The 16,688-nt window shown below is 44.2% G+C and overlaps 1 protein-coding gene across 9 annotated transcripts in view; it reads left to right on the top strand.

Annotated features, from left to right (window-relative positions):
- Positions 1-16,688, top strand: part of TMCC1 (transmembrane and coiled-coil domain family 1) — a 73,796-nt gene that overhangs the window by 35,733 nt on the left and 21,375 nt on the right. The window contains exon 1 of one of the 9 annotated variants that reach the window (XM_063165097.1): positions 7,060-7,182. The exons of 7 other annotated variants lie outside the window; for them this stretch is intronic. In XM_063165097.1, coding sequence (XP_063021167.1) covers positions 7,153-7,182 — 30 coding nt within the window. In that variant the 5' untranslated portion in view covers positions 7,060-7,152. Of the gene's footprint in view, positions 1-7,059; positions 7,183-14,936; positions 15,030-16,688 lie in introns of those variants that run through there. One more of the 9 variants, XM_063165094.1, reaches the window with a different exon arrangement.

The raw sequence follows: 16,688 nt of genomic DNA, 5'->3' as shown, positions 1-16,688 counted from the left end.
GTGGGGGGCCTTGGAAGTTCAGCGGAAATGCAATAATGGTGCCAGAGGAGTTAGTTCTTAACATTTACATGAATCCATATTGGGTCTCCCTCTTGTGACAAAGAATGTGACAATGGCTTCCAAAAAATTCTTATCAGAGATTAAATGTGAACAGTTGTGCTTGAGCAGAGATGAGGTTGAGGTTTCATTCACAGGGTTTTGGTTGTTTAAAGATGGGGTTTGCCTGTTCTTTCAGTCATATTTGCTCAGTGTTCCCAAAGTGGAGGGAGCTGACTTGCTCACCTTACAGCAACCTATTCCTATGGACAGGAAGAGTAAAGGAGCAAAATGGTTTTTGATGTGTTTGGGTGTTTGGTTGGTTGGTTTTGTTGTTGGGTTTGTTTGTTTTGATTTTTTCCTAACTTGAGACACAGTTTGGATCTCCCTGAGATCAACTGGTATTCGAATAGGGAGGTCAGCATTCCTTTCTTGAGTTCTCAGCTTTGATACAATTTAAAATAGATAGGAAGAATTGCTAAGGAAGCAGGGTTCTTGTCCTTCAAAGATTTGCTGTGAAGGTTTTAGTATGCATGGAATAGAAAATTGTATTTGGATTTGAAATATGAGTAATAAAATATTTCAGCAGCATATTATAAGTACTGTTGTTTGAGCTTTGTGATAGGGTATTCAAATAGCACATACTTAGCAAGAACCGAATCCAAGACCACCAGAAGGCAAACTGAAGTTTTGCTACAAGAGGGGTTTTGTTGAGTTTTTTTCGTGGAGTGCCCTTGGTAAATGTTCAACTGCAGCAAAATATTTTCTCTGTGTTATCTGCATATTTTGTGGTCTTACTTAACTCTTGGAATCCTGTGAACATTAAGGTTCATGTTTAGAAAGTCTGTAACTTGTAAAAGTCTCCATTCTAGAATCACTAGCTTCTCCCAAAGAAAATGAAATGTTGCAGTGCTTCAGTTAGTACAGGATGGCCTTTGTGCAGGCGCAGTTTGTGCTTGTTCAGGCATGTCTGCCTCGGAAGTGCACTGAAACCCACTGCCTACACTGTGCTGTGAGAGGTCCCACGATCCTGTTGATAGTGGACAAAAACTTAGAGGGGAAAGAAATATTTCTATCATCAGGAAAAAATCATTTCAGCCTGCTGGCATTGGCAGCAGGAGCAGAGGAAATTAGGAATTTCAGGTTGATGGAGAGGTGGTGCTTCACTGGAGCCTGTGGAACTGATGTATTGGAGTGGGACTAAAGTTTCTTTTCTGCCCACCAAGAAGAATATAGGATTTTACTAGCTTGCATGAAAAGTAAAGAGGAAGAAGAAAATACTGTTTTTCATGCCAGAAGAGAGCAAGAAAGCTAAAGACTGCAAAGAAGTCATTGTGCTGATATAGATTTAAATAATTGTGTCACAAACTGCTGGGCAAGGAGCTTTCCTTGGCCACTGAAGTTCAGTCAGAGTGCACGTAGTGTGGCTGAATCTCCTGTCTTTACAGACCCAGATGAAGAATCGCTCGATAGGTGTAACCCTGCAATGCTGCATGGAATACTGGCAGGACTGGGGCACCGCAGAGCTCTGTGGCCTCAGTGCTACAGGTTTCTCCAAGCAAATGCCTGTGGTGTGGCTGGCTAGCGAAACCAGAAAGCTGATTGCTGCAGGTTTTTGTTTTCAGAGCTCATCAGCTGTTGTTCAGCTGTTTTTCACACTGAATGAATTATAAACATCTGCTTTAAAGGGAGATGTAGAGTCTAGTTTGGAGGGGCACTTGTTCCCATGTAGAGTCTAGTTTGGAGGGGCACTTGTTCTTCTGTTACTAATGTTCTCAAAACAATTGAGGTATGTTGATCTTTTCTTGTTCATCCCTAACTACTTAATTTCTACATAGTCTTTGAGAGTTTTCTTTTGTAAAGTACCATGAGAATGCCTTCATTCATTGTGTGGGAAAAACTGTGGGTAACTGGGAGGGACAGCAGGTCAACTTTAGCAGTTCACTGACAGCCTGTGCCAGAACGGTGAAGATTCAAAGCAAATCCTTTTACATGAGCCTAGACTTAATTATTTTGTTAGATATTTGGAAATCAGGACTGTGCTAGGTTTCATGTTATCCTAATATTGGTAAAATTTGGGAAATATGGAACTTGCTGCTACTGCTCAGAAATGCAGAGAGTGGACCTTGCTGCAGATGTCACTGGAGAGCTGCTGGAATTTAGTCAGCCAAATGTTTATTGTTTAACCTATAAATATTGAAATTGTATCCTTTTAGAATCCAGATTAAATATACATAGTGGTGGAAACAGGGTAATGGAAGGGATAAACTTTCATGCTGTTCTGCTTTTAACTAAGGAGGTGCCTGCACTGCGTACTGTGCAATCTGTGTGTGGTGCTTTGCTGCCGTTGCCCTATGTCTCTGTGGGTTTTTGGGGTGCCCATTACCTGGCCGTGCTGCAGAAGTGTTCGGGTTCATGGGGCTGGCTTACCTGGAGCTGCGTGCTGCAGCAGAGGCCAGGGAGCTTGGCTTTCCCTGCTGCTGCCAGGTGCATTCCCATGGGCCCTGGCTGCCTGGGCCTCTCCTGCTGGTGAGGCTGGTTACTGAGCCTGGGGGCAGCTGGGGAGAAGAGACCCGAGTGCCAGTTGAGCTGCTTGTGTGCTGCTCTGTGCACAACCTCAGAAGCTCTGACTGATGTGGCATGGAATGAGCACTTGGTGGAGTTTGTGCAGCTTTGCAGTGCCAGGGCTTTATAGTGTTAGCCAGCACACACGTGCTGCAGTGCTCTCAGCCTGACTGCTCAGGCTGTTCAGTAGTTTCTAGAAGTCATGCCTGAATTCTTGTCACAGGAATTCTTGTCTCATGGAAAATTTTTAGTACGCTTGGACATGGCTCAATGATCATCCTCCTCTTACCTGCTCATGTCCTGGCCCAGCATGGCCAGGTTTCCATTTACAGTGTGTGTTACAAAATGTTTTTGTAAATTCATCCATCTGGAGTATGACCTTGTATTTTTTTTAAACTTACAAAATTAATAGTTTTAGCAAAGTAAAGGGAAATTTGACATTAATTAACTTCAAGTTTAGAAAGAAAACGTGTTTAAGGTTAAGGTGTGTTGAAGGGCAGCCTTCCAGTGCCTAAAGGGGCTCCAAGAGACCTGGAGAGGGGCTTTGGACAAGGGAATGAAGTGACAGGACAAGGGGGAAGGGCTACACACTGACAGAGAACAGGCTTAGGTGGGAGGTGGGGAAGAAATTCTTGACTGTGAGGGTGATGAGGGCCTGGCACATGGTGCCCTGAGAAGCTGCCCCTGGCAGGGGGTTGGGACTAGATGGTCTTTAATATGCAATTTAACCCAAACCATGCTGTGATTCTATGAAATGCTAAGAAGAGTTGAAACAAAAAACTTGACCCTGTGAAGTGTAAGCAGTTTGGGCAATAATACAGGGTTTGTATTATCATGAAGACTGAATTTTACATATAGCTGTTCAAAAATTGTATGTATACTTTTTAAAAAACTTCACTGTCCATCAGCTGCCCTCTGTCCCTCTGTCTAACTCTGTCTTTCTGGTCGCTGAGGATTCCCGGTCTAGAGTTCTAACTGTTTTCCCCTAAGTAAATCCGATTTCTAGATTAAATTACTTTTCTGTTCCAGGAGGTAATTACCTGAGAGATTAAATTCTGTGTATGAAGAGAATGGTGTTGATATCTTGGCAGCATTTCAGCTAGAGGCTTGCTGCTCAGTGCTGTAAAACTTATTGTTGTCATTTCTATGCTGAAAAATTATCTAACAGTATTTCTATCCTGTTTTTCAGAAAGGGCAGTAAATTACTTTAGCTACTTTGCTATGCCATGGAGAAGGAACACTTAATTACTCAAGTGGCTCAGTGGATATTTTGGCTTAAACTCCCTCTGCCACTGCAGAAATTCATTCTCTTTTTAACAAATTGAGACACTTTTCAGCAATTATTTGGCTGAGTTGCTTATGAGGGGGTATTTTCATCCACTGCTCTGGACTGTCTTCTGGGTGAGGTTTATGTGTTGTCCTCTGTGGCTACTCTTTATTGTCTTACAACAGCTCTTTTCAGCTAACCAATGACACTTGTCATTAAAAATGTGTGGGAATACTCCAATTAGGAAGCAGAAAACAACTAGATACTATTGGAAAAATTTTATTGCCTACTTTAAGACCAGGTTTTGGGATGGGGAGAGTTGTGGGGCAGTCAGGACAGAGAAGACAGGACAGTGACCGCTGCCTGTCAGTATGTTCCTGCTGTATTTGCGTGTGAGTCCCTCTGTGAGATCAATGCCAAGGATTGCACAGCTGGAAAAGAGGGGTGGTGCTTTTGCTGGGATTTGCTGTGTAACTCCTACTGTACTCTTTAGCTGCCAAACATTAGTTCCAGTGAGCTGGGTTAGTGAAACACACTCTACTGGAACTGTTCACCTACCTTGGGTGATGTTGCTGAAAGCTCAGGGAACAGCTCTGGCAGCAGCTGTAAGCAGGACAGTGATACAGAACTGGGGCAGCTGGAAAGGTGCTGCCTGGGGGAAGGAGCAGCCACGGGCCAAAGAAGATGCTGCCTTTGCCGTTTGTTTCTGAGATATTGATTAGAAGGAATGGAAGCTAATTGTCATAGCAACGAATTTCACTCTTGCCCCACTCTTGTGTGTTAGTTAGTTTGGGTTGTGTCCATAGCACTGCCAGGCAGCCACAAAGCCTTTTGGAGCAGCCAGTGCAGAGGGCGTTTGTGTGCACAGGGAGCTGTCATTGGTGCAGGTGGGGTGTTTGCAGCGTGCTGTCCGGGTGGGCATTTAGTGACCGGTGTCCCAGCCAGGCTGGTGGTGCTCTGGCGGCACTCTGTAGCTGTGAATGCTGTTTAATGGTGATTTGGGGAGGTGACCCAATCTGTGTGGCCCCATTGTGACCCAGGTGGGGACCTTACCATCCATCTGAGTGGTCATCAAGACCAAATATTAGGCAGGGCCTGTGTGGTGAGTTGAGATTAATAATGAATGAATATGTCTTGGGAGCAATGCATTATTACAGTAAACCTTAGAAATGTACCAACCTGAGTTTGACCAGAGCCTCCTGAAATAATTTTTACTAATTTTTTTAGAATATGCTTTGAGTTAACCTAGATTGCGACAGGTGAAAATTTTAAATTTTAGTGAAGAAAAAAAAGAAAAAGTGGTGATCACAAGAAAGGACTTGTCTTCCAAATATTCTGCAGAATAAAAGCTTAAAACAGTGTGAAGGGAAGAAATAATGTGATAATTCTGATGCATTGTAGGGTTATCAGCAAGCTGTCCATTATGGTGACTTCTGCAAAGGTTCACACTCCAAGTATGAATTTAGAGCATGTGAGTCCCGGAACTACCTGTGTTCTTGCTGAGCAAGAAGATAGGAGAAGGTTCCCTTTAAAAACTGGTAATAGTCACTGATCAGCTGATAGGGACTGCTGTCAGAACAAAAGGTATGCTCACTACCTAAACTGGAAGTGCATTTGTTTCCTCAAACTGTAAGCCCAAGCGAGGTAGCAGTTAAGTCAGAAAACCAAGCTCATGTTTTGGCTTTGCAGGAGGGCAGAAGGAGGAGTACAAGATTTGTCCTTTTTAAAACCATCTCTTGTTGTTACCAGTTTTTTGAAGTATTTCTGCAGTTCTTGCATCTTTTTCATTGTTCTGTCTTTAAAGAAGGCCTTTGCAGATGTTGCTATTTCTCAGGTCTGCTGGGTAGATGTAGGACTCAGCAGTGGGAGTGGTTGGTAGATTGGTGTTGGGGGATGCATCCTGGTGGGCCACCCTTGGGACCGCGTGTGGCAGAGCAGACTGCCCCTGAAACAGCTCTGTGACAATCAGGGTAGATGGCTACTAAACAGATAGTTCCTACAGATCCAGAAAGTATACTCATGTAGCTTTTCCATGTTTGTGACCTACCAACCAGGAGGGAAATACAGCGGGGTGTCCCTTGGACTTGGTTTTCACCTCTGCATTTCTTGAATGACCACAGTAGAGCCAGCCAGGCTGATTAGTAATTAACAGAACACAATCTGTGTGGAAACATGCTCAATGAATAAATTCACATGTCTTTCTTTTTGAGGCTAGATCTGTTATGAATAGATGGTGAACACAGTTGTCTACCTGCAAGGCAGTGTGCTGTGAGAGGACAGTCTCTCACTTCTTCCCTAGAAGAGTACACTGTCTAGACCATCACCCAACAGTTCTCAAAACATACAGGGTCTGTGTGCTGTGCTTACTAGAGGCATGAAATATAAGCCTCATCTTACAGTGTTTTCCCTGTATCTTGCTTGGGATCGGTTCAGCACCTTGTGCTTTGTGGTTCTTCATGTGGTTTCCTCCTGGTCCCCGGGAGAGCCTCGTGTCTGTCCTGCTGGAGGGATGGAGCAGGTGCAGTGTGTTTTTTAGCTCTTTCCAGTCTGACAGCTCTTTTTCTTTTCCTCTGGTCCCTGACTGGTACAAGGCCCCTACTGCAGCAGACCAGCCAGGTGACAGGTGTTCATCTCTCTCTCATGGGACTGCACAGTGCACAAGGTGTCTGTGCCCTCTTCAGCAGGGCACAGGTTAGATTTGTCTGCAGTTGACTCCTTAACCTGTAACAGGAGCCTCAACAATCTCCTCTGGCAGGTTGTGGAGGAAGAGATCTTGAGGTTGCACCTTGGCCCAGAGCTCTAGAAGAGGTGTAAAGCATATCCTTCAACTCAGCAGTATTCCTCTTGAAATAAAACATAAGGTGTTTTCTTGTTCAAGAGTATGTTGGGGTTTTGCTTGTTTTTTAAAATAAGCTTCCAAGACAGTTGCTAGCAGAGCTACTTTGCTTTTTTGGTTTTATTATTATTCAGAAAACTTTGTTATTCTTCAGACTCTCACTTGAGATGTGTTTCTGACAGGGGCAGGGAGGAAGTATTTTTAGCAGGTTCAGTGGCTCTGCTTGCAATGTGTTCATGCCTTGCTTGTTCAGGGTTGCAGTTGCTTTTTCAAACACGCATTTGGGGCTCCTGCCAAGACACCCAGGGCACTACAGCGTCGTGTTACAAGGTCCTGCTTTGTGCAGGCAGAGCTCAGCCCGGCAGGCACAGTGCTGTGGTACAGCGTGTTTGGCCAGTGGAGGGGTGCTGGGCTTCACACTGCGTGCTGCCCTCGCCGCACACTCAGCATGGAGAACTCGCTGCCTGCCTCTGGAACCGTATGTCCTGGGCCTTTCTCCTTTCTTGGATGTCAGCTGTACTGGGGTTGTGGATGTGACTGGTTTGCTGGGCAGAGCCCTGAGTCACCTTTGAACAGCCTGGCTCTGCATGTCTGTTTGCTGTTGCTGATGCTGCTGGAGTTTGCTTTTAAAAAATCAGTCAGCAAGGTGCTGTGTGTTGTGACACCAAGGGAATGAAATCAAGTGTCTCCTGTCCATCCTCTCATCTGAGTGATTTAGTTTTTTCTGCTGCTGTTTTTCTGCTCCACAGCAAGCAATGTTTGTGGCTCATCTTGTGCTCAGCATTAAAATAAGGAAACCCACTTGCGCTGCTGAGATGCTGGTTATGTTTTATATGCTTGATCTCTTCTGGATGTGGCAGTAAAAATTGCTCATTGGGACGTTCCCCATGAATGCAAAGAATCTGTAGTTTGAATGGTTTAGTGATTAAAAAGCTTTGTAATACCAGAAGACTGTTTCAGGAGTATGGTTAATTCTACTCCAGTTACGGTGATTTCTTCCAGGGAGCTTTAAGGTCTGGCTTCCTCGTGGGAATCCTTTGCAAAGTCTTCTGGAATTTGTCCCAAACAGCACAGAATGTGGGGAGTTTGTCAGAAAGTGTTATGTACAGATTCAGTGAACAAGAGGGAATATGAACGGCAGAAGAAACATGGCTGAGATATGTTTTAGTAGTGTTTTAAGACTTCTTTAACATATAAAGGCTGCATTTTATCAGGACAGTAAGACAATTCTCGGAAACTCCCTGTTTTTCAGGAGAGAAACATGCTGGTCTTTGAAAGTCTACCTGCATATTTCAATGGAAATATTTTGGTCAACTAAAATGGGGTGTTTCACAGAGAAAACAGTGGTGAACCCCCCAGGAGCCCCTTCCCCTTGGTGCAGAGGAAATCCAGTCCCTGCTGGAATTGCTGCCGTCGCCTGCGCTGGTTGAGCCCTGTGATGTGCCCCTCGTGTGCCCTGTCCCGGGCTGGGCTGCGGGGGTCCCTGCAGAGCCGGGGCCGTGCCATGCGGCCAGGCTGCTCCCTGGGCATGGCATGGGCAAAATAACTCTCTGTCTTCAGCCTGAGCGTGCTCCTTCCCAGAGCACAGAGCTGCATTGTTGGGACAACGAAATGTGAAAATACTAAACGCATTCAAACTATTTTATTTTTATTTGGGAGCCTTTTGTGGAGCTCTGCAAAGCAGCCAGCCCAGTGTGTAGAGCCACTGGCAGAATTCAAAGGTGAGCTGGGAGTAGAAGGAAAATCGTAAGCTTTTTGGATTTTTTGCTGCTTTCAATTAAGGGTTCTTATATTTTTATAGGAGACGTCATCAGTGTCAGGCTAAGATGCCTGGATACATGTTGACTGATCTGTTTAAAAGGAAGAAACATTTTTAGTCAATCTGGTTTCAGGTGGTTTATGGTATGTACTCTATTTCAATGACTAATACTTTGGGTTTAAAAATTCAGCTTTCTTGTGTTGTCATCTTAGCTACAAATATCTGGGACTTCAACACCTCTCCAGCAAAGCCAGAAAGGATCAGATTTTCTGCTCTTCAGATTCCAGCAGTTGAAGGAAACATGGGTTAAAGGGAAGAAGGTTTCACTTTTATGCTGAGAGGAGAGCTGTCAAATTCAATGTATCCAAGCCAACTTAGTGAGCATAAGGCCTCAGGTATATTATTAAATTAACAAACAAGCCTGTATCAGCTAAACTGCAGTAACCCATCACGTTCTGTGCTTGCTGCACACTTTGGGCTTATTGCAAAGTAGAAACAAAACCTTGGATCCTGCCTCACACATGTGGTGACCAGGAGGACTCACATTGGCAGGTACGGGGCTGGACACACAGCCCACTCCACGTGTCAGCGCAGGCTTGTTAGTTATGTTATGAACTTCAGTCACTGAATGGCAAAACTCAACCACTAAGACAGTTGCTGAAGAGTGAGATGTTTTTTGTGGGTTTGTACTTTGGTTGGTTTTTTGTGATTTATTTTTTTTTTCAACTACTTTAGTGAAGTGAAAGTGAAAATGTGAAAAGGTGAAGTTTGGTAGCTCAAAAAGCTTTACATGCTAACCAAAAGTAATCAATTTGATATACAGATGTGCAGCAAAACTAAAAACTGGCAAATTAAATTCTGTTTGAAGAAAATTCAAGCAATTTCAACCACAGCTGTGTACCTTCCCAAGTTGTCATTGGAGAAAACAGCATTAAGGCTAAAAGAAATGTAAGTTTTGGGGAGAGTGTGTATTACGTGTCAGTTAGACTTAAATATTAAACACTGTGGTAGTGTTCATGCCAGCAATATGGAGAAATGACTAACCAAGTCTTCTTGAAAATATTCCATGTCATCACTCTGCAGATTTTAGGTTGCTTTATTGATAAACTTAATCCTTTATGCAGACTGGGCATTTTGCCCTGATTGTGGTTTCTGCTGAACTGGAGCCATGTTGGATAGTGTGCTAAGAGTCTTTATTTTTAATCTTCTGTATCATGAAGGAGGAAGATCATGTTTTAAATGCAGATTTGTAACAGATTAACCAATTCATTGCTTATTAAAAAAACAACACTATGCTTTATGGACAAAACAAGCATGGGTTTAAAGCCCATGCTGCAGGTCTCAGGTCTGCTGAAGTTTAAATTTGTTTTCCCCTTACTTTCTCTTGTGGCTGGAAGCAGATCCCAGTGATCATGAAGCAGCAGCCATTGATGTAGGCAATTGTCTTGGACTTGTCAGTTTTTCCTGTCCCTGGAGAAATGGAAAGGAGACAGGACCAGAATTTAGTGCAGTTTTGCATGTCCTTTGGATGTAATTCTTTAAAGCTCCATTCTGTATTTGAAACTGGAGCTTAACCATTACTAACAGATTAAAGTGAGGCTTTGGATCATCACATGAGTAGCCAGAATAGACAAACTGTTTAGTCTCCCCTAGAGAGAGGCTGTTATAAATACTGAGAAATCCATTTCTAACTAGACATCATTTAACCACGTATGCAGATCTGGTCTAGTACCAATCTGGCCGGTAGCGGCTGGATTTGCTTCATTATGACTGTGGGTGAGTCAACTTGATGCAGCAGTGATCACAAGAATGCTGTTGGAAAATGTCCTTGGTGTTGATCCCTCCTGAAGGGGGACTTGCCCATCCCTGCAGCCATTCGCTCTCCAACACGGTCCCTGGGACATGTGCTGAGTGACAGCTGCTCTGGCTGTGGGCTGCCCTTGTTGGTACCCCGCTCGTGAGCTGCATGATCTCAGCCTGCCATGGTCTTTCCTTCAGACTCACCGTGGTGGTTTTGTGCTGAACTGGTTAGGAAAAGTCCCATCAGTATGGCTGCACTTCACATCAGTGCTATGGGATGTGAGAATTATGAATTAACCTTTCTCTCTCTCATTTCCCCCCCTCCCCACTCCAAGTGCTAATGGAAACATTTCGAGTACTTCTGGAAACAGGTGTGGAGAAAGGGAAGGCTATTTTTCTTCTGGTGATTAAAACTGGGGCAAGAATCTGTGACTAGTAAAAAGAAAGCAAGTTTATGTGCAGAGCATCCTCTGAGGGAAATCTGCAAAAGACAAATATAGTCAAAACTGGCTTTATTCCAATGGGTGTGTACAGAGGAGGGGAAATCCAGCTCTCTGCAGTGACTTTGAAGTCTAGGATCTTAAATTAGAAGATAAATGTTAAATAATGTATTAGCTTAAAGTGCTTCTGGCCCAAATGGTACCTCATACGATTAGGCTATTGCAGCATTTGTAATCACAAACGGGTCCATAATTTGTATATACCAGCAAAATGTTCAGGTGGCTTCAGCCCCTGTCCTGGGCAGTAAGCATGGGAACAGTCTGGGGGGTTTCAGTTTGGGGATTAATATGGATCAAGACCAGGGATCTCTGATTATTGTCTTGCAACTATGCAGGAATTTAGTAATCACCACAGAATTAAGCAGGAAGCCTTATGCAAGAGGCCTCACATCACTGAGGTTATTGATCCAGGAGTGCCATTGGGATATTAAGTCTTCACTGCCTCTACAACATTCTAGTCAATAAAGGCCACTTGGAACTTGAATTTTCTGCTAATTTCTCACTCTCTCACATAGAATGTTCTGCATTACTTCATATTTGGCAGCACTCAGACTCTTCTTCATAAGTGGATTTAGCCCCTGCTGTATTTTTTTCCAAAACCTTTGGTTTTAAGGGGTCCTGCAAAGAGTTCTCATCTTGTTACAGGGGGTCGTATAAGCATCTAATCTCTGTAAGTTTTTAACCTCTTATCAAAGCTCATTTGCTCCCACCCCTGCAATCAGTCGTCTTTCCAGTTTTACTGAGTAACTTCAGGAAATAAATACTCTAGAATGTAAGCAAGCTACAAGCTGCCCCTGGCTGCATCCCTGTACTGAGAACACTTGTAGCAGGGTGCTTAGTGCCCCATCCCTTCCCTGCCCTTCTCAGTGCTGGCTCAAATTAGGAGACTTGGTTCTTGGCTGAGACACTTGGAATGTCTCTCTTCCCCCACACAGCTGGCTCCAGCTGCAATGGCCTCTGTCTCCTGCTGTGTCAGGCTGTCACAGAAGGGAGGTGAGGAGTTCCTGCAGCAATGAGACCTGCACAGACTTGCTGCAGGATTGCAGCACGCCAGAGCTGTTTGAGTTTTGTTTGCATGGAAGAGTGCCTGTTGGTGCTCTTTGTATGATGTTTTTATTTCTTTGTGCATGTAGATGTCTCTTTTTTACGGCATGGGACACCAGTGCTCTGTTGCCATACAAAGTCACTGAGAAAAGCATGCATTCCTTTTGGATGACTGAGACAGAGTCCTCTTATTGGTGGTGAGATTCCGCCTGGTAGGTTTGGTTTTATTGCTCTGTAGCAATAAAACTTTTGAAGGCTCTCTGATTATATTAAGAAGACTGATTAGCATATTTTAATGGATCTGGTTTATTGCTTTATGTGGTAAAATTATCTATCTGAATAGTAGTAAAATTCATGTGAATCAGACTGGGTTGTACCTAACATCAGCTGCTTCCTAAGTAAGTCTAACGGCATTCTTTCTGCACAAGCAATTTCACCATCCTTCCCTCTCACCTCTGTTAAGTCAGATCTGCTGTTGTTAACGGAAAAAATATCTTGGGCATCTGGAGGTTTCTCAGTATAAATACTGCTTTCTGAGAGGGAAATCTGCCATATGAATTTGAAACAGCTCCTTGAAAAAGAGACTTTCTTCTTTTTTCTCTAAATGTCTTGCTGTTGTATTAGGTTGTGATTCCAAATCCAATGTGTGCTCTGAACTTGTACAAGAATAGAAATTATTCCGTGTCTGCATTTAGCCTGGACAGTGGCTTTTTAGTAGGCATTTCTCACTAGACTCTTGCAATGGAGTGGATGCCCCTTGGCCTGTTCTTGCTGCCCGTCGCTCTGCGGCGCCGCGGATGGAGTCAGGCGCGGTCAGGGTGTTTGTGATGAGACCCTGCTGCAGGCCCTGGATGAGTGCGTGATCACAGAGATGGGGCAGATGTGGTCTGGGATCCTCGTTTGGTACAGGTCAGTGACTAATACCAATGTTTCTGTTTAAGAGCCTTTTTTACACCTTGAATGTGTTTGTTAGTGGACTCAATAGTCAGAGAATATTAATATTTAATGCTACCATAGGTTGATACATTTTTAGAGATCCTTTTACCATTTAACCCTGAAAATAGCCACAGAGAAATAGTAATGCAAATGTTAGTTGAATTTAATTTCCTGTAGTTTCTGGAGTTTGCAGTCATTTTCACGTCAGTATGTTGCAGTTTGCAATCCATGGTATTATGATCGGTTGCGGTCGTTTCATTTTCATTTGTGTTCTTTGCACATCTTGGCCTTGGTTACTGCAGTGCTGCTTCCTGGGCTCTTCCCAAGGCATGGACCTGCTGACAGGGGCAGCTCTGAGGGAGCCGGTGCCGTGGCAGAGCACGACAGAGCCGGGCGGGAGCGGCGTTGCTGGCAGCAGTGCTGCTACCCTGCCGTTCCCCACTGCAGGGCCCAGGTACACCAGGCACCTGTCAGCGATGGCAGGATGGGGACTGCAGGTGACCCAGTTGCAGAATTGCACCACTCTTCTGAGAGCCACCTTCCTCTTGCCTTTTCCCTCATCCATTGTCCTTTATGTCCTGTTCTGTGATGTCACAGAAATGACCACAGAAACACTTTTAGGGCTGTATTATTTAACATCTCCACCCCAACGTGGCTTGTCTCCTTCATGAATCAGATGTTACCACTCCTGCCCTGTGGACTGTTTTCATTCTCAGTTCCTGTTTGTTCTAAATGGCCTGTGCAATGCCCTTGCCATTTCATCATAATGCTTTTTCAGAAATGCCACCTGACATATCAATATAATTTGAGACAATGTATTTTCAGCTATTCTTCCTCTGATTTTGGTTCTTACAAAATACATTTTTGGGTTTTAATTCCTCTTCTCTTTTTTCCTAATGAAAACTGAATTTTGCACATAGGAATATTTTCTTTCACATTACCTGTGATCTGAGTCAGTTAGGAGTTTCTTCTCTGTTACATTCATGAAATTTGTATTTTAGGAGTTAACATTTTGGTGCAGAATTTCTTCACGTTACTTGTGCATTACTGCAAGTGAAGAAAGTTATTGGAAAAAACCACAAACCTACCAAACCCTAGCACTGTGATGTCTGTCAGAGTCTCAAAGAGTCATTGTCTCAAAGGTTCAGACATAAATTAAAATGGGAAAGTTCAGCCCTTGTATTGATACTGGTGGCAGACATGCTGCAGTATACATGCAGTGGGGAGCTCCTAAAAGGCCACTCCATTCCTGTCAGGTTGGGTGGTTCCTGATATTTCAGCCTTGGGAGTACCTTGCATACTCTAAATATAATGGTTCTGAAGGTCCCAAACTTAGATTATGTATGGCTTGTCTTCGGATCATCTGGGTGAGTGATAATATTTGCTATGAACAGAATATCAGTGAGACAAAGAAGAGCAAGGGGAGAAATAGCCATGCAGGTGAGGGTGGCCTTTTACAAATGTGTCTGAAGGAGTGGGGCTGGGTGGCATAAGGTGCTGTGAGTCAGAGATGTCAGACAGGGTGATGAGCCTTTGCTTTACCTCTTCAAAATATGATAGTAAAACACATTTTCTTTGACAAAGAAATTGAGGATAGGGGATAAGAGGTGCTGAGGTTTCTTCATGCCCCAAGAAACATGGTCAGCTGTGGTAACAGTGCTGTGCTGGCACTGTTGTGTACTGGAGTCCTTCTATGACAAAATCAGAGCTTCAGCCTTCCAGGAGATCACGTTAATATTCGGAAAATTTTGTTTAGTGAATATTAAATAGCGTTTCAGCACTGCTATAATTAGAGCTTATAGTTTATAGGTGGAATTATGTCCTGCTGTGCATTTTTGAATCTCCAGTGCCAATTCTGCTTGGCCTTTGCTCCCAGGTCTGTTATGTTGTGTTGCTGAGGAGCAACTGTGTCACTTAGACTCTGTTGATCTGCTCTTGATTTGGCTGTCTGTTATCCTGAGCTATTTCTCTGGCTCAAAGTATAGTTTTAAAAATAGTGTCAGGCACTGCAGAGTGGCTGGGAAGGGCTGTAGCTTTAAATGCCGTGTCCTGGCCGTGCTGCCGGGCCGGAGCGGAGCTCCGCAGCGAGGAGCCGGCTGGGCCTGGCCCGGCACGCAGCCATGCTGGCCCGGCCGCGGCGCTCGGGCGGCGCTCGCTCCGGCCCATGGCCGCGGCCCTGCCCGGCCGGTGCCCGGCGCCGCGCCCGCCCATGGCTGCGCGGGGATGTTCATGTGGTGCTGCTGTACCTGCGTGTGCTGTGAAAGCGACTTCTGCGAGCCCGCGAAGGTGAGCACGTTGTACGGGAACAGTTGTAGCTGTCATGTTTGGCTGTTTTATTTAAGTCTCCGGTAGAACTTGACCTCATTTTGTGCATCAGCCTTGGAAGCCCTCCATTTTTCCTCTGGGCAATGCTGTTGAATTTCAGTGGTTGTTTTTTTTTTAATATAGTTTTTCTTTGCTTTTGAAGCTGGGAAGTGCAAAAAGGCTCCTGTCTGAGTGAGTGTTACAATCCATAAACAAGATCAAATGTGGTGCTGCTTTTTGGGATTTTCTGTTTTTGTTGTTTTGCGGTTTGGTTTGTATGATACAGTGAGTGATGAAAGAGATGGGAGATGCAGAAGATGCAGATGCAGCCCAGTGTCAGAGAGAAGTATTTGCATTGGTAGCTTTTTTAATGTGACCTCTTGTTTTGCTGATTTTAGCTGTGCAAAATGTATTTTCAGGAAGTAGTAAACAAACTGCAGAACCATATTCTTTTCCAGATAAAAAAGAGTAAATGTGCTGCCTCCCATAGACCCAGTGACCTTCAGAAATGATTAAGTATTTTTCTTCTGTTTCATTGAGCTGTGTAGCTCAGCATTGCCCTTTTTCAGTCTGCATTAACAGTAAACTGTATCTTCCCCTCCTCCCCCATTTATTAAATACCAAAGAGAGACAGTAAGGTCTTTGATGCTCTGATCTGCAACACAAAATAGAAGCTATTTCTCTTTGAATTGTTGCAGTTAGCTCTCCCATGCTCTGTGGTCCAGTGTTTGAGGAAAAAAGAAACCTGGGATTCAAACTGTTTTTTTGACATAGCTGATGGTTTACCCGGGGTCTGTTACAGTCTGCAGAAGACATGGTTGAAAGGTTGAATAGTATTCCTGTTGTGTTTGAAACACATATGTCTAATATATTTATTCCATTAACTTCGATTTTCCCAAAAGAAAATACCTTCTATATGTGTACTTTGTCTCACTGCATTCATTATTCTTCATAATAAAAGCTACACACAGGTGGCTCTCAGGAAAAATGCCTGTTGTTGAGTTGCAGAGGTGCAGACTGCGGTGGTACAGGGCAGCAGGAAAGCCCAGGGGGTTACAGATGTTCCACATCATAGGTTGATAGATATGCATGCTTTGCATCTTGTCACACCGAACTTGAGGCTACTGCATCACCTCTTGAGAGCTGAAGAGAGGAATAGTGAGCACAGGATACCATGTTCTGTTCTCTCTAGGCCAGGTCAGGGTAGTCTGAACAGCTTTCTACCGTATGTTGAGGAGATGCTGCACTGAGGGCTATCTCTAAATGGTGTTCTCAATGGGGATTTTTAGCTTTTGCAGGAATACTGAAAGCAGCGTAGTGATTTCAGTATTTACCTAATTCAATGTTCCCTGTGGATTTCTGGACAAGTGCCCTGTTGCCTGACCCTGACAGGTGCTCGTCATCCCTTGAATGCGTCTTCCTCTCTGATGTCTCGTTGCTTGCTGTTCTCTTCCAGGTTTCCGAAGGCATCTGTGCCACACGTGAGTGGCTCTGAGGAGGGCATGTTCATGGGCTGAGGGGACTGCCCTTGCTCACGGTGTCTTGTCCTTTACAAGCTGTGTTTGCCATTTGGAGCGATCTTAGAGATTTAGTTGGTGCTAATGCAGGAACGCCTGCAGCACTTGGAGTAAACAAGCTGCT

The sequence above is a fragment of the Melospiza melodia genome, chromosome 10 (genome assembly GCF_035770615.1).
Source record: "Melospiza melodia melodia isolate bMelMel2 chromosome 10, bMelMel2.pri, whole genome shotgun sequence".
Classification (NCBI taxonomy): domain Eukaryota; kingdom Metazoa; phylum Chordata; class Aves; order Passeriformes; family Passerellidae; genus Melospiza; species Melospiza melodia.
The sequence above is the reverse complement of the archived record's forward strand: the minus strand, read 5'-3'. Positions and strand labels throughout refer to the sequence as shown.